The sequence below is a fragment of the Neovison vison genome, chromosome 3 (genome assembly GCF_020171115.1).
Source record: "Neovison vison isolate M4711 chromosome 3, ASM_NN_V1, whole genome shotgun sequence".
Lineage (NCBI taxonomy): Eukaryota > Metazoa > Chordata > Mammalia > Carnivora > Mustelidae > Neogale > Neogale vison.
In genome coordinates this window covers 172,660,601-172,683,554 of record NC_058093.1, presented here as the reverse complement: position 1 = coordinate 172,683,554, position 22,954 = coordinate 172,660,601, and the positions used below count along the sequence as shown (strand labels likewise).

Below are 22,954 nucleotides of genomic sequence, written 5' to 3'. Positions count from 1 at the left end.
AAACCCCAAATTTTCTTTTTTTTTTTTCCCAATTTATTTATTTTCAGAAAAACATCAAACCCCAAATTTTCTTAATTCACCTATCTGGCTGTGAAAGCTTTATATTCCTAATAGCAATCAATGATTATTTGTTGTTCCTTTGCCACTGTACTTAGTCGAAATTTAAGAATCTAAAGAATGGAAAGGATTTCTCCTCTTTTCCCATTTTAAAAATATATTAATCAAAAACAAAACACATTAAGTGGCAGATACACTGATGTATACAATTGTCAAAATTCACCAACCAAACATTTAAGATCTGTGCATTTAACTGTATGCAAATTACACCCCAATTTCATACTAATCACTTCAATACTAACTTCATACTAAAATCTTTATAAATACTGAAGTTCATACTAATCACTTTAATAAAAGGCTGAACAAGAATACCCATGGAAGAATACCCTGAGAAATAAAACCAACAACCAGCTTTTTTAAAAATTACCAATATTTTAAGAAAAAAGACACAGAGGGAAAACTTTTAAATTAAGAGAGATCTAAGAGATATACCAACAAATGCAATATATGGATCTTAATTCAAACAAATGAACAGTACATAAATTGTACTTGGAGAGCTCTGAACCCTAAGGAAACATCTGATACTAAGGAATTAACTGATTTTTCTTAAGGCGTGGTTATATTCTTTAAATAACTTTTATGTAAAAAACAGTAATCTTTTCATATTTTAAATGAGTGATTTAGTTTTTTTCCTTTTAGCTTGTCTATTTCCTAGTTATTCTACTTTCATAAAATGGTGTAATAAAGGTATTAATATATATTAATATACTTAAATATCCCAAGCAGCTGGTTTTAAGTACGTGTTTGGACCTGTGTGTGTGTGTGTGTGTGAAAATAATCATATATTATCAGCATTACTGATAGAGATATGTTTCTACTCAGTGTGACCTTCACTGAACTATGAAGTATGAAGTCAAATAATTAAATGGCAATTAGGTGAAAAAAATTCAGTCAATTCAAGAAATATGTACTGAACACCTATCATGTGTGCACACCACTGATCTAGGGAGCACCAAAAAGCGATAAAGACTTTATTTAAAAATCAGTGATACCAAGATTCAAGTCCAGACTCTGCTATTTACTAGCTGTGTTGCCTTGGGCCAATTACTTAACCTCTCTAAACCCTCATTTCCTTGCCTATAAAATGTATATAAAAACTGTAATACAGGGGCACCTGGGTGGCTCAGTGGGTTAAGCCTCTGCCTTCGGCTCAGGTCATGATCTCAGGGTCCTGGGATTGAGCCCCGCATCAGGCTCTCTGCTCAGCGGGGAGCCTGCTTCCTCCTCTCTCTCTCTCTCTCTTTGCCTGCCTCTCTGTCTACTTGTGATCTCTCTGTCAAATAAATAAACAATCTTCAAAAACTAAAAAAATTTTTTTAAAAACTGTAATACAAATTTTTTGAGAAGCTGAGAAAACATGGTAAAATACTAAGCACAGTGCCTAACACAAATAATACACACCCAATAAACAATATTACTATCATTATGGTAACAGCATTTTCTTGTAGGTTTTTTCATCTGTGATACTTTTTTCTTTTTTTAAAGATTTTATTTATTTGAGAGCAAGCAAGCGAGTGAGCAAGCCCATGAGCAAGGGGAGGGAAAAAGGGACAGGGAGAAGCAGACTCCCTACTGAGCAGGGAACCGGACATGGGACTTGATCCCAGGACTCTGGGATCGTGACCTGAGCTGAAGGCAGATGCTTAACCAACTGAGCCACTCAGGTGCCCTTATCTGTGATACTTTCACCAGATCATTTGTGATCTAGCTCCTCATCTACCTCTTCAAGCTCCCTCTCTTGAAGCTTTCCTAACACATGACCCAGTCATGGGTCGTAATACTTAAAATATCCCAACTTTTACACCCATTATTCTTCTAGTCCAATGCCTCTGCTCTACACTCTCTTGGACACAAAGGACTCCTAACTTGTCCCTTCCGACTCTACTTAAGTATTAACCTCACTTTTCCAACCTTTGTTGGATATCCTTAGGCTCTATCTTCAGACAGTACCCTGTATGTATTACTACCGTAGCACTTTCCATATGATTTAGATATGTTTACTTATCTGTCCCTTGTGCTGCCTGTAATCCTCCATAATGGGAAAAAGATCTTTTTAGTAGTAATTTTTAAAATTTAATAATAATTTTAATAATAACTTTTTTTAAAAGATTTTATTTATTTACTTGACAGAGATCACAAGCAGGCAGAGAGGCAGGCAGAGAGATAGGAGGAAGCAGGCTCCCTCTTGAGCAGAGAGCCCGATGTGGGGCTCGATCTCAGGACCCTGAGATCACGACCTGAGCCAAAGGCAGAGGCTCAACCCACTGAGCCACCCAGGTGCCCTTTAATAATAACTTTTAAACTATGGAATATAGTAATGAAGTTTGAATAACAAATAAGCGTAAAAAATTACCTCATAAGACTTTTTTAAACTTTTTACAGATTTAAAAAAAAAAAAAAAGTGAAAAAGGTTTAGTTAACTTGCTATGGTCACATAACTAGTAAGAGGCTCACTAGAAAACCACATCTTTCTAATGTAATTAAGCTCACTATTATGCTGCACTGATCTCAAGAATCTTAAAAACTGAATAGGAAAAATACATAATACAATTATCTGTAACAGAAGGTGCAATACATATACTTCTATGGTTGAGAGGAAGTTTTCCTTGATTCAAACTCAACTTTTTATGTTTCTGAATCCAGAATTAGTCTTACAACAAATATGCATATTTAATACATTTCTTAATTCTCAAAAACAGAAGTTATCAAATTGAAGCATGAACTTCCAAGAGAAAGCAAGTATTTTAAAAAGTATTACAACGATTTTGAGCCAAGAAAAACCCTTTTTGGGCTTAAAGAGAAACCCAAAAATGTTTCACAGAAGGGATGGTATTTCCCCTTGAAGAGTATAGTTGAGAATGGGAAGGCATTCCTGGTAGAAGAATGTACAAACTAAAAACTAGAGGTGGAAAAATTAAAGCAATGCACAAGACAATGAGTGTATCAATTTTGCTAGAGAAGAGAATTTATAAGGAAATGAGAAATACATTTACAAGGGCAGACAAGAACCAATAATGTTGGCTGGGCCATGAATGCCTAGTAGAAATAGGGAGAAATCAAGAAAGATTTTAGATATGGGACGCCTGGGTGGCTCAGTTGGTTAAGCAGCTGCCTTCAGCTCAGGTCATGATCCCAGCGTCCTGGGATCGAGTCCCACATCGGGCTCCTTGCTCGGCAGGGAGCCTGCTTCTCCCTCTGCCTTTGCCTGGCTCTCTGTCTGCCTGTGCTCGCTCTCTCTCCCTCTCTCTCTGACAAATAAATAAATAAAATCTTTAAAAAAAAAAAAAAAAGAAAGATTTTAGATAAGCAAAAATCATGACTGTACTTGAACCAAATGAAGATGAATTTGGCAGCTGTATATAATAGGCAGGATGGACAACAACAAAAACAAACAAAAATATATATATGTCATAACATGGATGCCAATTTCATATTATGAACAAATGTGTCTTCTCACTTAAAACCTTTGTTTTTAAAAATTTGAAAGAATACAAAAGATCATCTGAGAGGACTTTAGTTTAAAACTGGGGTCAACTGATTTCTCTGAGCTAAATTATAACCATATACACAATATATTTTGTTGGAGTTCAAATAAAAAGCAAAAACCTACAGTCTACTATACAAGGACTCTAGAGCTAATTTCATTACTTAGTACCTATGTGATGTTAGGCAAATACATATCCTTCTTTCTGCGTATTTCCTCATTTATAAATTAACTGTAAGTACTTCATGATTTGCTAAAAGAAATAAGGAGTTCTATATAAGTAAAAAGTTGGTTCAGCCACTGGTAGACAGGAAGCCTTTAATTAATGTCATTTGGTTAGTGTTATTGTTATTATTGTATCTCCTAAATAAAATAATTTATATAGGAATTTAAGTTTCACATTGGGAAAATCTGACTCTATTCTAAAGACACTTTATGGATTTTTCATCTTTTAGATATATTACGACAGCAAGATTTTTCTGGTTTCCTATAATATTTAAGCTGAATGAGTAAAAGCTAGAACCCCTGAAAACTTCTAGTCCTCTGGCAGAATTATTTGTTTTGGTAAATCCTGTATTCTAGGACCAATTCTCTTTGATCTAGGAATGATAGAAGCTACAGAGATCTGGAGTTTTAGGATGCCTAGGCTGTCAAGGTTTTATAATGAGAAACACCATATGGACCATAAGCCACAAAAGGACCAAGACTTCATTTGACACACCACTACATCCCAAGCTCAGAGCACGGTAAATCAAGTACATTATAAATATTTATTTTTGAAAGGATGGTACATGCTTGAAGAATCAAAGCCTCTCTTTATGAAAGCAAAAGCTTAATCCTTCTGTGCCTGTTTTGCAATCCGTAAGAGAGGAATGAAAACTACTTCAATGGTTAACAGTGAATTAATTTAATAATTACAGAATACCTACAAAAATTAACTACAACTGAGAAACTGGAAGGTTGAGAGGGGAATAATAGAAGCATCAAGGAGTCAAATGTTTATAAATACTAAAATTAAAAGCAGGGACACCTGGGTGGTTCAGTTGGTTAAGCCACTGCCTTAGGTCATGATCCCAGGGTCCTGGGATCGAGCCCCGCACCAGGCTCTTTGATCAGTGGGGAGCCTGTTTCTCCCTCTCCCTCTGCCTGCCACTGTGCCTGCTTGAGTGCGCGCACACGCTCTCTCTCTCTCTCTCTCTCTCTCTCTCTGACAAATAAATAAATAAATAAAATCTTTTAAAAAATATAATTAAAGGCAACTGACAGAACTTAAAACAAAAATAATAAAAATTGGAAGAAAAGATTTTACCCACACATTTATATACAGCTTCCTAAATATAAACTATACATACATAGCTTGATTTATTTCAGTTACACTGTAAACACTCAAACAGACAAAAGTGCTTTATCACTGGAGAATGGGACCAGAAAGAGAGAAGAGGTAAGGAGGCTTTCACTTTTCATTTTCTATCTAGTAATTATTATTTTCATTTCCAAGTATATATACTGCTTTTCAAAATTTTTTAATAAGTTGAAGAATAAAAAATTTGGCCACTCTTTCATTTACCTAAATTATAATTTTTTTAAGGAAAAGAATATGAAAAGAAAATTTTCTCCACAGAAAAAGTTTGAAGAACAAGTGCCCTTAAAAGAACAAAGTATTTAATTTTTTTTTTTTTAAGATTTTATTTATCTGACAGAGAGAGACAGTGAGAGAGGGAACACAAGCAGCGGGAGTGGGAGAGGGAGGAGCAGGCTTCTCACCAAGCAGAGAGCCCGCCATGAGACCCAATCCCAGGACCCTGGGATTAGGACCAGAGCTGAAGGCAGACGCCCAACGACTGAGCCACCCAGGCGCCCCTAAGTGTTCTTTCTTGTGGGTAATACAATGATAATATGTAATAAAAAATTTTCACAATAATGCCTTTTTATAATTAAAGACCATATGAAACTGAAATGCAACTTTAAAAATTATTTGGGGGGCACCTGGGTGGCTCTGTCAGTTAAGTGTCTGACTCTTGGTTTTGGCTCATATTATGATCTCAGGGTCATGGGCTCTGCCCTCAGCAGGAAGTCTGCTTCAGATCCTCCCCTTCTGCCCCCACGCTGGCGCATGCATGCACATTCTCTCTCTAAAATAAACGAATCTTGGGGCGCCGGGATGTCTCAGTGGGTTAAAGTATGTGTCTTCGGCTCAGGTCATGATCTCAGGGTCCTGGGATCAAGCCCCACATCGGGCTCTCTGCTCAGCAGGAAGCCTGCTTCCTCCTTTCTCTCTGCCTACTTGTGATCTCTGTCTGTCAAATAAATAAATAAAATCTTTTAAAAAAATAAAAATAAAATAAATGAATCTTTTTAAAAAAACATTTTGAAAAGAACCCAAAGATTTAGAGAGCAACATCTATTTTTTTTTAAAGATTTTATTTATTTATTTGACAGAGAGAGATCACAAGTAGGCAGAGAGGCAGGCAGAGAGAGAGGAGGAAGCAGGCTCCCCGCTGAGCAGAGAGCCTGATGCAGGACTCGATCCCAGGACCCTGAGATCATGACCCGAGCCGAAAGCAGCGGCTTAACCCACTGAGCCACCCAGGTGCCCCAGCAACATCTATTTTTTAAGTTACTTCCCATTTCTCAAACATCCTGTTATGTACATATTTTATTAATAATAAATTTGTCTCAGGGAATGGTGAAAACGAAGTCCTAAGAAAAAGGTTTTCATGAGAGATGCTTTATTATGTTCTAAACAGCATTAACATTTTCCCAGATAAAATAACAGGGTATTTTACTATATGGTGGTAACTTTCTTAACTGATCTCCACTTAAGTAACTTGCTGGATTAACTAATACTCACTTTTCCCTAGGTAAAAGAAACTAATGCCTGGAGCACATGGACAGACTCATAGTGAGTAAACTACCTTGTTATTCCACACCTGAGTGAGACAGGATTACCAAGTATCATTTGTTCCTAAACTTATTTATTCCAATTTATTATTTTTTTAAAGATTTTATTTATTTATTTGAGAGCGAGCACGCACAAAGGGAGAGAGAGAGGGAAAAGCAGACTCCCCAGGGAGCAGGGAGCCCTACAGTAGGGCTCAATCCCAGGGCCCTAGGATCATACCTTAGTCAAAGACAGATGCTTAACCAACTGAGCCACCCAGGCACCCCTATTTATTATTTTTACTATAAAATGCAATCAAGTATTAACTAAATAGTAGAAAGATAGTTGTTTTAATGAGAATCGATAGACCATGCTGGCAAAAAGCAAAACAGGCCAAGTGTCTTTTAAAAATCAAAAACATAACAAGAATAATTCTATACCCAGATTCTCAGATTGCTTTGCAATGTTAAGCTCTTGCTCTATTTTTTTTTTTTAAGATTTTATTTATTTATTTGACAGAGAGAGACACAGCAAGAGAGGGAACACGAGCAGGGGTTGTTGGAGAGAAAGAAGCAGGCTCCCTACTGAGCAGGGAGCCCGATGCAGGGCTCAATCCCAAGACCCCAGGATCATGACCTGAGCCAAAGGCAGACGCTTAACAACTAAGCCAGCCAGGTACCCCACCGACTAACATTCTTGCTTTAAATTTGAACATGGTACCTGGACTACAGCTATCTACTTTAAGGACCATGAAGTGGTCCTGAAGCCAGAAAGTCAATACCTTAGGAGTGGCAAGCACTGACTGAGAAATAACCAGCACTCATGATATGGCTAAACTGCTGGATGGAACAACCCTGTAACTACATACCTCCGGACTTCTTAATATATAGCCTTATGATAAATCATAAAAGCTGCTATTTGGGTATTCTAATATCAAGGGTCCACCTGAATCAGCTTTTCTGATTAAATGACCTAATTCTCCCAATTCTGTCAGTTAAAAAAACTTCTATTGTAATTACAATATCAAAATCTACTACGACAGAAGTGTTTCTCATAGGAAATCCTTGGGTCACACCTCATACAAAGTCAAACAAGAGGAATTAGGAGTCTCTCTTCTCTCCTATCATTCTCAAACACCACGGAATCCTATATCGGTCTTTATTAGGCCTGACCTATTTAGTTAAGCACTTTTCAACATATGTAATAACTTTCCAGAATTAAGAAATATTTTATTTGATGTAAATCTTACCTCAAGATTATGTGGGGCTTAGGGCACAAATATACTGACCTCCTCAATATTGGTCATAATTTTTTAAAACTCATGGTCCAAACTCCACTCACTCCTATACCCAAATATAAATGGAGCCTCCATTATTGAAAAATGTTCTCAAAATGTACAGCTGTGGGAATTACATTCCCAACTAGGATAAAGCAGGTCACAGTAGATCATTGTTCCTCTTTTAATAAGAAAATAAGCAATAAACCAAAAGTTTCTTTAAAAGCATTGAAGAACTATGGATTGACTTCTAGGGATGAACTAACCCTTCCTAGCTGCAGAGACCAGCAGCTATTTTTATCCTAAGACACTGACCACACCTGAAAGCATGAGCAGGAAAGAAAGAACTGCCATAGGCAGAGGAAAAGGAGAAGAGGATCCTGCTGGGACAAGAAAAACCAAATTTTAATGGCTAAGTGAGTTAACATGGCTATCTGAAATATGGAGGAGCTTCAAACACAGAAAATTCTCCACCAATTCTCTCACAGGGACATCTGCTGAGTTGAATTGGAAGGTGTAATGAGTTAGGTTTAGTGTAGTGAAGTTTAGATAAAGTTTAGATCCTCGATTTCTTCTGAAGAGAGGCACCTGATCCCAACCTCAAAACATTAAAAACCAAAATGTATGGGAAAACAAACTAAAATTTCATCCCAATTCCATTCTTTTTTTTTTTTTAAAAGTAAGCTCTATGCCCAACATGGGTTTTGAATTCACAACTGTGAGATCAAGAGTCGCATACGGGTGCCTGGCTGGCCCAGTCCATAAAGCATGGGACTCTTGATCTTGGGGTCATGAGTTCAGGCCACCTGTTGGGGGTAGAATTTACTTTAAAAAATAAAATAAGCCTTCGTCTCAGGTCATGATCCCAGGGTCCTGGGATGAAGCCCTGCCTCAGGCTTTCTGCTTCAATCTTAAAAAAAAAAAAAAGGCAATTGCAATGCGACAGAGACAAGACAGTTTTCAACAAGTGTTGCTGAAACTGGACATCCACATACCAAAAAAAAAGTGAATTTAGGTATAAACTTCACACCCTTCACAAAAATTAACTCAAAATGAATCACAGAACTAAATGTAAAAAGCAAAACTACAAAACTCCTGGATAATAACAAAGAAGAAATCCACATAACCTTCAGTATGGCAATGACTTTTTATTTTTTTTAATTTTTTAATTTTTTTAAGATTTTATTTATTTGACAGAGAAAAAGAGATCACAAGTATGCAGAGAGGCAGGCAGAGAGATAAAGGGAAGCAGACTCCCTGCTGAGCAGAGAGCCTGATGAGGGGCTTAATCCCAGGACCCTGGAATCATAATCTGAGGCCAAGGCAGAGGCTTAACCCACTGAGCTACCTAGGTGCCCCGGAAATGACTTTTTAGATATAACACCAATGGCAGTGCACTTCATTAAAATTAAAAAGTTCTACTCAGGGCGCCTGGGTGGCTCAGTGGGTTAAAGCCTCTGCCTTCAGGTCAGGTCATGATTCCAGGATCCTGGGATCAAATCCTGCATGGGGGAGTTCTTTGCTCAGCGGGGAGCCTGCTTCCCCCTCCCTCTGCCTGCCTCTCTGCCTTCTGTGATCTCTGTCAAATAAATAAATAAATATCTTTAAAAAAAAAGGGGGGGGTGCCTGGGTGGCTCAGTGGGTTAAAGCCTCTGCCTTCAGCTCAGGTCACGATCTCAGGGTCCTGGGATCGAGCCCCGCATCGGGCTCTCTGCTCAGCAGAGAGCCGGCTTCCTCCTCTCTCTATGCCTGCCTCTCTGCCTACTTGTGATCTCTGTCTGTCAAATAAATAAATAAAATCTTTAAAAAAGTTCTACTCTACAAAAGACACCATCAAGAACATGAGAAGATAAGCTGCAGACTAGGAGAAAATATTTATAAGAGACAGTTGATAAGGGCTATTACCTGAAACATATGAAGAATTCTTAAAACTCAACAATAAGAAAACACACAACCAAACTAAAAAGTGGGCCAAAGACCCATACCAACACATCACTAGAGAAGATATACAGATTGCAAATAAGCATATGAAAAATATTCCCCATCATAGGTCATCAGGGAAATACAAATTAAAATGAGATACCACCACACGCCCATTAGAACAGCCAAAATCCCAAACAATGACAACACCACAGGCTGGCAAGGAGGTGGAACAAGAGGAAATCTCATTCACTGCCGGTGAGAGTACCAAATGATAGAGCCACTAAGGAACAGTTTGGCAGTTTCTCATATAACTAAATTTACTCCTAACATACAACCCAGCAATCACATTCCTCAGTATTTATAAAAAGGAGTTCAAAATTTATCTCCACACAAAAGCCTGGACCTGCACATGACTGTTTATAGCAACTTTATTCCTAATTGCCACAACTTGGAAGCAATCAACAAGATATTCTTCAGTAGATGAGTAGATAAATGAAATATAGAATATGAATGAGATAGATAAATGAATAACAGAATATTATTCAGCACTAAAAAGAAACGAGCTATCAAGCCATGAAAAGATACAGAGTAACTTTCTTTTTTTTTTTTTTTAAGATTTTATTTATTTATTTGACAGAGATCACAAGCAGGGGATAGGCAGGCAGAGACAGAGAGAGGGGGAAGCAGACTCCCTGCTGAGCAGAGAGCCTGATATGGGGCTCGACCCCAGGATCCTGGGATCATGATCTGAGCCGAGGGCAAAAGCTTTAAACCACTGAGCCACCCAGGTGCCCCAAGATACGGAGTAACTTTAATTGCATATTACTAAGTGAAAGAACTCAATTATGTAGAAAACTATACACTGTATGATTCCAACCATACAACATTCTGGAAAAGGTAAAACTATGCAGACAGTATAAAAGATCAGTTATTTTTCAGGAGTTAGTAGGAAGGCAGGGGTAAACAGGAAGAGAACAGAGGATTTTAAGGGCAGTGAAACTTTTTGTATGATACTATTATGGACACGTGTCATTATAAATTTTTCAGACCCCATGGAACAACACCGAGTGAACCCTAATAAAAACTATGTACTTTGAATAATAATGGTGTGTCAGTATAGGTTCATCAATTTTAATAAATGTATTGGTATGAGGAAACTGAACATGTGTGTGACGGGGAAAAAAGTAATATATGGGAAGTCTCCGTACTTTCTACTTAATTTTGCTATGAACCTCTATTAAGGGGCACCTGGGGGGCTTAGTCAGTTAAGTGTCTGCCTGCCTTTGGCTCAAGTCACGATCCCAGAGTCCTAGGATCAGGCCCTGCGTTGCGCTCCCTGCTCAGCAGGGAGCCTGATTCTCCCTCTCTTTGTCCCCCTCCCCGGCCCCCACTTGTGCTCTCTCTCATGCTCTCTCAAATAAATAAATAAAATCTTTTTTTTTTTTTTTTTTTAAGTCTGTTACCAGAGGGGAAGGGAGGGAAAATGGAATCAGAAATCAGAGATGGAAACAAACCATGGACTCTGGGAACCAAACGGAGGGTTACAGTGGGAGATGGGAAACCAGGTGATGGGTATTAAGGAGGGCACATGTGGTAATGGGCCCTGGGTGTTATATGCAACTAATGAATCACTGAACACTATATCAAAAACTAATGATGTACTATATGCTGGCTAACTGAACACAGTAATAAAAAATTGTTTCTATCAGCACAGAAAAAAATAAATAAATAATAAGTCTATTAAAAATAAAACTTAATGAGACCATGGACAGAACTGGGAAATTATGATCCAAGATCAAAAAAAAGTCAATAGAAACAGGCCCAGTGAAACTCACATGTTTGAATCAGCAGAAAAGAACTTGAAAATTTCTGTAATAAATGTTAAAGATTTTAAAGGACAAGATGCACAAACCACGGGCACCTGGGTGGCTCAGTGAGTTAAGTGTCTATCTTTGGCTTAGGTCATGATCTCAGGGTCCTGCGATCAGGCCCTGCATTGGGAGCCTGCTTTTCCCTCTCCATGCTGTTCCTCCTGCTTGTGCTCTGTCAAATAAATAAATAAAATCTTAAAAAAAAAAAAAAAAAGAAGAAGAAGAAGATAAACAAACTATGTGAAGAGGATTTCCACAGAGAAACCGAAACTTCCAAAAATGTACATGCTGTAACAGAAAGATTAGACTTATTTTTATATATAAAGGAAAATAAATCTTATGTAAAATTTCAAAAAGAAACTGAAGAAAAACCACTGGTATAAGATGATCTATAATAACCTCTTACATATAAGAAAAGTAGTTAAATTACTTTTACTACTTTTCTAATTGAGGAATGAACCATGTCAACACCTAAATTCAGTCAGGTATACAATTCTAAATGCAACATACTTAATAAAGCTTTAACTGCTAGTGAATTCAAATTTGGGCTGCTTTTACGTATTTCGAAGTATGTTAATAATAGTCTTATTTTGCCTAACTTCTATCAAATATACACAATATATTTAATGTCCCCTCAAAAGATATTTATAGTATCAATTCCCAATCAATAAATATCAGAGTTGCCAAAGCCCAGAAAAATTTTCTGGTGTAGTATTATTTTTATACAAGACAACTGAGACTCAAACACTCTTGTTGTGCAGCTTCCAATCAAATCTACTCTTTAATTCAATGCATTTGTTGAGTGCCTACTGCACATTGGCAGGTGCTATTTAATGTGATAAACATAGTATCAAGGACTCTTCTCTGACAAAGCTTCTACTCCAGTGGGAGAAATACCAAACAAATTTTCAGTGTGGAAAAGGGTCAAAAGAAGACACTAATACTGCTGGAGCAGAGAGAGAGGGAGCCACTTTGTATTGCGTGTTCAGGGAGGGCATCTCTGAGATTTTAAGACCTAAATGAAGAGAGCTGGTGTAGAAGATCTGAGAGAAGGAAAGTCCAGGAAAAGGTAAAGTTAAGTACAAACACACTAAGAATGGAATGTAGCTGGAGTGGTTCAGGAACAAAAGAAAGAGATGTATGAATGCAATATAGCACATAATGGTAAGAGTGTTGAGATGAAATTAGAGAAGCTGAAGTATATGAGGCCTTGATGCCACAGTAAATACCCTGGATTTTAGCCTGTGTGTGATGAGAATTTGCTGAAGAATTTTAAATAAAGGAAGGACATAATCTGATTTAAGTTTTTATGGCTGAGACAAAGACCATAATGGAAGCTGGGAAACCAGTTAGGAGGCATTACTAGGCAGGAAATGATGACAGCTTGGTTTAGAGTAGAAGCAGTGGACATGATAGAAGTGGAAGGATCTGAAATCTATTCTGAAGGTGAGATTTACTAATGTTAAGTATAGGAGTATACTTTGAGTATACTTCTTTGAGTATATGGAGAGCAAAAAGAAAACTGAAGGATCATTCTGAAGTTTTCAGTCTGAGGAAATAAGTTAAATGGTGGCACCATTTCCAGAATGGGGAAAAACAGAGGAAGAACAGATTAAAAGAAGTTTTTACTTGCCACTAGATACATTATAGGTTTTCCCTCCCCTAGAGTTTGTAAACTCTTTTAAAAAATGTAAAAGCTTGGGGTGCTTGGGTGGCTCAGTGGGTTAAAGCCTCTGCCTTCTGCTCAGGTCATGATCCCAGGGCCCTGGGATCGAGCCCTGCATTGGGCACTCTGCTTAGCAGGGAGCCTGCTTCCCCCTCTCTCTCTGCCTACCTCTCCGCCTGCCTGTGATCTCTGTATGTCAAATAAATAAATAAAATCTTAAAAAAAATGTAAAAGCTTATTGAATATAACATTCATTCTAAAGGCATTTTTCCTCCACTACGTGGCTCTCCATACCGAAGCAAGATTAATTTCTAGCTAAGATCTGGAAGTGCTGCTCCCATCCTTTATTTATTTACCACAATATTCTATGTCTTTAAGATACAACAAAGTAAAAAAATTAAAAATCAGGGTCAGGGAAAAGATAAAAACTTGAGAAATAAAATGTTTGGTAATTTTTTTAAAAATAATTTTTATGTAACAAATTCCTACCTGTTTCTAAAGACTATTTTTCAATTTTCAACACAGGGTGTGACAGCCTTACCTTTAAGCAGAGAAACTCAAGGAAACTCAGACCATTCTCTGACCTGGCTCTCAGTCCCTCCTACTGATGCCAGAGTACAGTTCTAAAGATCAATGCAGCTTTGCTTCAGATTCCTTTCCCATTCCCAAGATTTTAAAATCTCTATTCCTGGAGCACCTGGGTGGCTCCGTTGGTTAAGTGTCTACCTTTAGGTCAGGTCATGATGGAGCCAGGTATCAAGCTCCCTGTACACTGAGTGAGGAACAGTGCTTTTTCTGAGATATTTATCAGTATCTTTTGTTTTTTTCTGAAGTATAGTTGATACATAGTGTTACACTACTTTCAGGTACACAACATAGTGATTCAACAAGTCTATACAACGATTCCATGCATTATGCAGGGCTCACAAGTGTAGCTATCACTGGTCACCATACACTATTACAATACCATTAATTATATTCCCTATGCTGTACCTTTCATCCCCATGGGGAGAAACAGTATTTTTACTTTGATGGTTTAGTACTATGATACTAGAAGAGTACAGCTTAGCTCTATAGCCAATCAGAAATCTGTCAAATCTTTCTTCAGTTTTTATCATCAATTTCCCCTTTTCTACCAGTGCCATAGTAATCCAATACCACACACACCACTACATGTACTACCTTCTCCTTTATGTCACTGAAATATTATTTCTCAGAGTGCCTGGGCGGCTCAATCAATAAAGCGTCCAACTCTTAGTTTCAGCTCAGGTCATGATCTCAGGGACATGAGACTGAGCCCAGCCAAGCAAAGGGCTCTGAGATCAGCACAGAGCCTGCCTGAGATTCTTACCCTTCCCTCCCCCTCCCGTTCGCCCCCTCCCTCTAAAATAAATCTTTCAAAAAAATAAAATTTTAAAAATTTTTAAATATTTTTCTCCCCACATTCCACCAAAATATCATTTTTAACATTATTTAAACTTAACTATATCATTCCATTCACAATGCTCAAATTTCAATATCTACGGCGCCTGGGTGGCTCAGTGGGTTAAGCCGCTGCCTTCGGCTCAGGTCATGATCCCAGGGTCCTGGGATCGAGGCCCGCATCGGGCTCTCTGCTCAGCAGGAAGCCTGCTTCCCTCTCTCTCTCTGCCTGCCTCTCCATCTACTTGTGATTTCTCTCTGTCAAATAAATAAATAAAATCTTAAAAAAAAAATAAAAATAAATAAAATAAAATAAAATTTCAATATCTAAAAGAAAAGAAAGAAAAAAGCCCAAACTGGCATCAAAACCAAAGTATCACAATCTGATCTGATGCATTTTTCTGATCTTATTATCTATAAAAATCTCTGATTCAACAAGAAAAAAAATTTACTTATTATTCCCCACAAAGATGTTAAGTTTTCTTATTAGCTATCAATAATAGATGACCTCCTAGTGTCTGTCCAGTAAAAAAAAAAAATCAAATCTTAACTTTTCCTCACCCATGGAAACAAAACTTCTGATCACTGCTCTACCCAAGTAATTACCACTTCTAAACTGTAAAGCTAATTATAATTAAATTTAAATAATACTGACTTACTGCTTTAATAAATCTCTTATTGTTTTTTTTTTTATTTGACAGACAGAGATCACAAGCAGGTAGAGAGGCAGGCAGAGAGAGAGAGAGAGGGGGAAGCAGGCTCCCCGCTGAGCAGAGAGCCCAATGTGGGACTCGATCCCAGGACCGTGAGATCATGACCTGAGCTGAAGGCAGAGGCTTAATCCTCTGAGCCACCCAGGCGCCCAATAAATCTCTTATTGTTAACTTTTCATTTCTTTCGGGCTTTGCTCCTAACCTTGAAAGCAAGGGCATATCATATACCCTGAAGTAGAGCCCTCCACAGAGCCTTCATTCAGTCAGATGTTAATTAATTCAAAAGAGATTAGGAACAAGGAGGAAAAAAGGATTAAGTTAGAAATTTCTCTGCAAAGAACCCAAATATGATTCCTTGGCTACATTACTAAAAGTTCAAAATACAGCTGAATTGTGGATAGGCTCCAGGCTTGGCAACAATCCTCAGTGCTCTAGGGGGAGATTTTCCTGCTTTCTCTTCAAACCTTTAGCACAAAGTGTATCTCCAGCTGATCAAGGAAACTGAAGTGTTTGTAGGTCAAAACCCAAGTCCAGGCTCCTCCTGAAGCATTAACAAGCTCCTTCCTAAATAGCTTCTAGTAAGTTAGATAAAATGCACTTCCTGAAATGGCATCAATGAGGCAGACAGGGTACTATGAAGAATAGACAGCATCATCACTCTTTCCCCTACCCCTACCAAAGAGGGTAAGAAAAGGAAAAAAAAAAAAAAATTAGCCAGCCAAATAAAAGGCTCTGTGGGCATCAATTTCTACAGTGACTAAATATATTTATGATTTTAATCTTTAGAAAAGGTCTTTAGTCATTTTTAGCTGTTACAGATTATTACCATGTCTAAGGGAAAATTTTTACCCTAAAGAAAAGCTATTTATTTTCTTTAAAATGTTTGATTAAAATTTAAAAAGTAAAACTCACTGGGATTTAATTTATTCTATTTTTAAATAGTCTTAAGGAGATCAAACCTTTATCTCCAGTCCTGGAACACTGTTCATTTAAAATTAATTAAAACCAGAACACCAGGGGCGCCTGGGTGGCTCAGTGGGTTAAGCCTCTGCCTTCGGCTCAGGTCATGATCTCAGCGTCCTGGGATCGAGCCCCGCATCGGGCTCTCTGCTCTGCGGGGAGACTGCTTCCCCCTCCCTCTCTGCCTGCCTCTCTGCCAACTTGTGATCTCTCTCTCTGTCAAATAAATAAAATCTTAAAAAAAAAAAAAAACAGAACACCAAATGACTTCTTTTCTATGTGTTTCTCTCCAGGAAACAGAAACAGACAAAACTCGCATTTTAAAATTAGATGTTTTCTCAAACACCGTAAAAGTGCTTAAACTTTAATTATATAAATTTTTAAAAAGAAAGGGGGGAAAAGTGCTTAATGCAAAAACACAATACTGCTCATTAAATGCACAAGAATGCAAAGCACGTACTAGGTGCCCAATAAATGTTTAATGACCCAACCCCAAATCCAGAGCTCTGATCACAGCAGAACTTTAACATAACATTATGTATCTTTAACATAATACATATATTTTTATCCTCTCTCCATACACTAAAAAAGAATGCTACAATATTTTGGAGGAGTTTCTACTTTAGACTACATGTATATACCTACATTTGAAAACAGCAAAAGATATATTGATCTTGATGTTAGCAAAGGATGGCCAACTGCTAAACTCAATTCCTTCTCTTGAGCTTATTTCAAAAACAATAAAATAACCCATAGCTCTGTCCCATCAAGGTCGGAGGGGGAGTGGTTAGAAGGAGGAGTAGGGCTGGGGCAGGAATCAATCTTTCTGAAGTTAGTACACTGTTTTATAGCTTTGCAAGAGCCAGAATTTGTTTAAAAGGTGATGACTCCATCTCGCTCCATAAACCAGCTTCCACTGATATTGTGGAAGCACAGAGTACATATTTCCTTATCATTTTCTTTACTGTTACTCTAAGAAATTAAGAACTTCCCTTCAGATGAAGAATAAAGCCTTTTAAACCTAACACAAAAGTGATCACAAGAATCAAAAGATGTAAAATGAAAACTCATTTAAACTAACTTCTACCAGATTTACGTATAATAAATAAATGTTTTTGCCCCAAGTATTCTATTAACTTAGCTATCTGATAGGATTATTTTTGTTTTCAAGTTGTAAGGATATTAATATAGTGAAGTTGGAAAAGTATAAATTCCAAACAATAAATCAGTATCTAGCTATAAATATTTAATGCCCAAACAGCATGTACTGCATTTAGTTAAGTGACAGAAGGGGGTGTGTTTGGAAAAGACAGATGTAAAAAGGAGTATAAAGGATCACTACAGTAGAGAACCAAAAAAAGAAAACCCTATCTATCTTGGGTAGAAGTAACTAGATAAATGAAACAATAAATATGAACTCTTCAACCAAAAATAAAAATAAAAATTTAAGTGAAGCCAATAAAGATCTTTAAACAATCCAACATCTGTTGCTTATGTAAAAGCCTATATGAAATGAATGGGTGATCTCAGTTCAGATATCCTGGAGGTCTTATTAATGTGAGTGTACAGTACTGAAGGTAACATGTATAGAATAAAAACAGATTCCATTTCAGATACGGGTAAACAGCAATTACATTAAATTACTATTTTCACAAGACATCTGAAATGGTTCAAAATTATTCAAAATTTTGCCATTTCCAGAAATAACTATTAAATAATACCCATTGTACCTCAAATGCACATATATTAATATATACTAAAACATATTAACTTTGTGGCATTTTTTTTAAGTATATAGCAAATTCTGAGATTTTAACCTTCAAGAAATTTTTCTTTTTTAGTTTATCATGAAAAACTCTCATGATAGCAAAGAGAAGGTAAAGAAAAATTCCCAAACCATCTATTTGTATAATAATGTATCACTATCAGTTTTCAGAAAGTTTTACTAAGCTATTATAAATATTAAACAGGCTTATCAACAGCTAATAATTAAAGAGAATTTTAAATACTCAAGTTGAATAGCATTAATTGTTAGAAGAGATGAGGTACAATAACTGCTTTAAAGACGTAACTTAAAAAAAATCCCAAAACATACAGCAGGTAGAATTAAGTTAGCTGGTTTTATGTCTGGCTTTGTTTTAAAATAAGCCAGTATACATACAAGGGCTTTGTATATATGATCATGTACTAAAAACAGAAATTTTTCAATGTTTTAAGTTTTGCAATTCATCTCTTTAAGATCCTGACCTAGCTATCTGATACTTCATTTTTGAAGTCATGAGCTCCACTTACCACATATTTTACAGCACTTATAAACTGGTTATGGAAGAGCAGATGCTGTGTTTCATCTTCTGGATTTGAAGCTGTGTAAAGCATGCCACAGACATTACAGGAAACTGCTCCAAATCTTTTCTGTCCTGCATCCTATTTATAAAAAACAAAGAAAAAGGTTTTTTTCCCTCCCAAAGGAATAATTCCAGAACTTCAGCCTCTAAAGCTATAATGGGTGAGAAGTATTTAACCTGTAATAAAAATTATTCAGTGTTGATTAAAAAAGAAGACATTAATCTATGAAATCTAAGCATAATTTTAAGAACTGTTTCCATTTTAATAATCTGATCACTTGCTTCACAGCATTTAATAACTGAAAAGACCTGAGAAATATCTTTTAACACTACAATCTTTGTTCTAAAGTGCCAAACAGGAAACATTCTATAAATAAGAACATAGACACATTCTATTATCTGCAATAATTACACTGTTAAAGCTTAAAGGAAATAGTTTTTCACAGACCTGTATTTTTTAATGTCTTAAAAGTATGTTCTTTTTCATTGGGGAGGGTATGTGCTATGGTGAGTGCTGTGAAGTGTGTAAACCTGGCGATTCACAGACCTGTACCCCTGGGGATAAAAATATATGTTTATAAAAAAAAGTATGTTCTTTTTAATGGTTTTGTTCTAGTCTGTAGATACTAAAGAGTATTTTGATGTCACTAGAAACTCCAGAGAAAAGGTAGTATTAATTTTTTTATTATCTTCATATTAAATAAGTACAAAGTACCATCATCTACTCTCTGGTAATTCATACTTGTGCTGTAGAATACTAACTGTTTACAAGATGTTTTCTATTCTTGTTCTTATTCAATAAGAAGTTTTCAGCAGTGTGATCTAAGTCTAAGAATAATAAACTAATAGAGGTGCCTGGATGGTTAAAGCCAGTTAAGTGCCTGATTCTTGATTTTGGCTCATGTCATTATCTCAGGATCGTGAGACTAAACCCCACATTGCACTCCATGCTGGGCATATAGCCCGCTTAAGATGCTCTCCTTCTCTCTCCCTCTGCCCCTCCACTAGTGCATTCTCTTTTTCTCTAAATAAATAAATAAAAATAAACTTAAAAAAAGAAAAGGAATAAACTAGGGCACCCGGGTGGCTCAAATGTGTCTGCCTTCAGTTCAGGTCACGATCCCAGGGTCCTGGAATCGAGCCCACATCGGGCTCCCCTTTTTCCTCTTCCTGTCCCCCTGCTTGTGCTCTTGGTCAAATAAATAAACTATTTTTTTAAAAGAATTAATTAATAATCCCTTTACTCTTTCTATTCTAAAACTGTATAATTTGAATTACTACAAAAAAAAAAAAAACAAGATCTAAGACAACAGCATCTCTAGTGTCTCAGAATTCAGATCAAGTAGCAAAGAGAAGTCAAATGGTATATAAAAGATTGTGTACAGAACTTAAGGGAAGTTCGGGCGCCTGGGTGGCTCAGTGGGTTTAAGCCTCTGCCTTCAACTCAGATCATGGTCCAGGGGTCCTGGGATGAAGCCCCACATCAGGCTACCTGCTCAGCAGGGAGCCTGCTTCCTCCTCTCTCTCTGCCTGCTTCTCTGCCTACCTGTGATATTTGTCTGTCAAATAAATGAATAAAAGCTTTAAAAAAAAAAAAAAGAACTTAAGGGAAGTTCATTCTAAAGGATTCAAACTATTCACAAATTGTTACATGAAATTTCAGGCAGCTAGAAATTTTTTTGTAATTGTGGTATGACACACATAATATTTACTATCTTAACGATTTTTAAGTGTACAGTTCAGTAGTGTTAAGTATATTCAAAGTGTTGTACAACCAATCTTCAGAATTATTTTCATTTTGCAAAACTGAAACTCTATACCCACTAAATAGGTTCCCAATCCATTTTCCTTCCCAGTTCCTAGAAACCACCATTTTACTTTGTCTCTGAATTTGACTACTCTAGGCACCTCATAGACTGAAATCATACAGTATTTGTCTTCCTGTGACTGACTTATTTCACTTAGCATAATGTCTTAAGGTTCAACCATGCTGTGGCATGCCACAATTTCTTCTTTTTTAAGGCTGAATAATATTCCATTTTATGTGTACACCATATTTTGTTTATCCATTCATCCTTGATGGATACTTTGATTGCTTTCACCTTCTGGCTATTATGATTAATGAACACCAGTGTACAAATATCTCTATAAGCAGGCAATACTCATCTTAATGAATAAACATCTCCTCCTTGGTTTCTTAATTGGCACATGGGAAATAATAGTACCTACCTCATACTTTAAAAACTAAGGCTTAATTAAGTTAATATGAGTGGAATACATAAAATAATGTATTCAAAAAGTATTAGCTATTATCATCATGATCATTAACATCACCATCAACTCTTGACTAGAAGTGCAATCCACAAATGTAATTTTAAATTTTCTAGTAGCCATGTTAAAGGATGCAAAAACAAATATGTGGGTTTTTAATATTTTGTTCAACAAAACATATCCCAAATATTATAATTCCAACATATACTAAATAGAAAAAAGAACTTATTAGTGAAATACTTTACAATCCCTTTTCTGTATTAGTCTTTAAAATGTAGTAAATACATTTATACTTATTGTCTATCACAGTTCTGATGAGCCACATTTCAAATACTAAATGGCCACATGTGGCTACCATACTGGTCAGTGAAGCTCCAGATTCTACTATTCTTACCCTGTTTCACTATCAATTAACAACAGAAAAGTTATTAAATCTGATGAAACATTTTCCTGATTAAACTTTCTCAAAATTTCCAGATAATTCTTAATAAGTAATTCCCCTATATTAGAGTTAGCATTAATAATCTATTCCAAAAAATCCTACTGACAATGTTGAATGGAAATACAGTAAATTTTCCTATTATTTTGGGCCCCTTTATTTTTTTATAGCGTGCTCACTCATTCAAATTAGATTTTTAATCAAACAAAATATCTCCCTCTCTTTTACAACTTGCCACCAAACTGCAGAATGGTTAAGTTCTACTTCAAATTAACTACTGATTTATCATCCAATGAAACAGTTTTAAAATTATAAAATTAGGGGCGCCTGGATGGCTCAGTGGGTTAATGCCTCTGCCTTCGGCTCAGGTCATGATCCTAGGTTTCTGGGATCAAGCCCCGCGTCGGGCTCTCTGCTCTGCAGGGAACCTGCTTTCTCCCCTCTCTCTCTCTGCCTGCCTCTCTGCCTACTTGTGATTTCTCTCTGTCAAAAAAAAAAAAAAAAAAATTATAAAATTACACTAAAATACAGATATTTAAAATCATTTTATGCATTAAGCTCCGTTTTTTAATATTTAAACCAACTATTAAAACAAGGTACATCAAATGACATATTTAAGAAAGTAATAAATGATAAAATACACAAATGTAAAATAAAGTATCAATCAGTCCTGAATAAAACTAAAAGCATGGAGATTTTGAGTTTTTATTTGAGACAAGAGGGCTTCACTACTGGGCAGCCAGAAGGGCATTTGTAATGATACCAAAATTATTTCCGTAACAATTTATGGTGACAAAAAAGGCTCTCTGAGAAAAGGTTGAACTTCTTCTTTAACAAAGTGCATAAGTAAGATGGTTACTATAACCCTTTGCCAAAAAGGTCAAGTTGGATACTTACTATGATCAACTGTTTTTCATCAACTTTATCTGTTTCTTTTAGTTTCAAGTCCTTTGGAATTGTTATCTCCAAATGGGAATTACACTTAGTCCAAGAATGATTTGGTGTTTCCCTTTCAAAAAAAAACAAAACAACTTTTACTATACAACACTCACAGATTTCAACAGCAAGGGGGAAAAGAATAACCTTTTAAAAATCAAGGGGAGAAAACCCAAGAAAATTACCAATTTTCAACAAATAAAAAACTGCTGTACCTACTATAATTTGAGTAAGTTTTAAGGTTTTTTTGGTAATTTTTAGCCATCTCAGTTACTACAGTTTGTTCTAAATACGGCTTTCATAATCTAGAAAGCAAAATAACACAGATTTAATTTTATTCTGATATTAAAGAGAATGGAATGCTTTTAAAACATTTAAAATACTTTTACATGTTGGTAATAAATAGTACTTCAAGTGATCTGCAGAAAGGTGCATTCTCAAAACATGGTTGCTGGAAGTATCAAAAGATACACACTGGAGGAAAATATAGCAATGCAGGTTATATGCTATAGCTATAAACTTATCCTAGATATAGTAATACAAATGAGCAAAGATGCTTCTGTGTACTGCAGAACTTTTTTTTGGACAGAAATTAACTAGAAACAACCAAAATGTCTACAAAGTGGAGAGCTGTTAAATAAACAATGATA

The 22,954-nt window shown here is 36.3% G+C and overlaps 1 protein-coding gene across 7 annotated transcripts in view; it reads right to left on the bottom strand.

The window, feature by feature from the left end:
- The window catches only part of ESCO1 (establishment of sister chromatid cohesion N-acetyltransferase 1), a 77,799-nt gene that overhangs the window by 15,846 nt on the left and 38,999 nt on the right, over positions 1-22,954 (bottom strand). For all 7 annotated transcript variants that reach the window (XM_044243304.1, XM_044243305.1, XM_044243298.1 and 4 more), the window contains 2 exons: positions 22,266-22,377; positions 18,606-18,737 (listed from right to left, as the gene is read on the bottom strand). In XM_044243304.1, the coding sequence (XP_044099239.1) occupies positions 18,606-18,737; positions 22,266-22,377 (244 nt within the window). The remainder of the gene's footprint in view (positions 1-18,605; positions 18,738-22,265; positions 22,378-22,954) is intronic.